At 44.0% G+C, this 559-nt stretch overlaps 1 protein-coding gene across 1 annotated transcript in view; it reads left to right on the top strand.

The window, feature by feature from the left end:
• LOC131108292 (collagen alpha-1(XIX) chain) overlaps positions 1-264 on the top strand; it is a 71983-nt gene extending 71719 nt beyond the window's left edge. The window contains exon 17 of the mRNA XM_058059257.1: positions 177-264. Coding sequence (XP_057915240.1) covers positions 177-264 — 88 coding nt within the window. The remainder of the gene's footprint in view (positions 1-176) is intronic.
• The last annotated feature ends 295 nt before the right edge of the window (positions 265-559 follow it).

The following is a 559-nucleotide window of genomic DNA, read 5'->3' as shown; positions in this document are numbered from 1 at the left end:
ATTATGGGATGCACTCAATTGGAATCTGATGCATGTTCAAATGAAATAAAACCATTACCATTACCATTACCATTACCATTACAGAGGTAAAGTTATTTTTCCCCATAGTAATACTACTTCTACTACTACGTGTTTACTTACCTGTTGTTACCAACTTGTCCTGGGTCTTCCCCCAGGCCTCCTACTGCTCAGGATGCCCCCCCGGACACCTCTCCAGAGAGGTGTTCAGGGGGCATCCTGACCTCATCTGGCTCCTCTCAATGAAGTCAATGACTTCAATGCTTCTTACCTTATCTCCAAGAGAGAACCCAGCAATCCAAACCCAGAATCTTGTCCTTGGGTAGATCTTGTCCTCCTGAAGCTCATGACCAGAGGTGAGGGTCGTAACCAAGATGGACTGGTTAATTGTCACCCTTTTCAGTGTGGCTCTAATCTTATTTATACTACGACGCTGGTCATGTTTACATTTATTTTTGTTAAGCTGCAGTCCCATAAATCAGCGTCCGCAAATGAAACCAAGAGCCAGACGTTGCAGAAGCCTGAAATATCCTATATCACT

The sequence above is a fragment of the Doryrhamphus excisus genome, chromosome 20 (genome assembly GCF_030265055.1).
Source record: "Doryrhamphus excisus isolate RoL2022-K1 chromosome 20, RoL_Dexc_1.0, whole genome shotgun sequence".
In the NCBI taxonomy this organism is placed as follows: domain Eukaryota; kingdom Metazoa; phylum Chordata; class Actinopteri; order Syngnathiformes; family Syngnathidae; genus Doryrhamphus; species Doryrhamphus excisus.
This window is presented reverse-complemented; position numbering and strand designations above follow the sequence as displayed.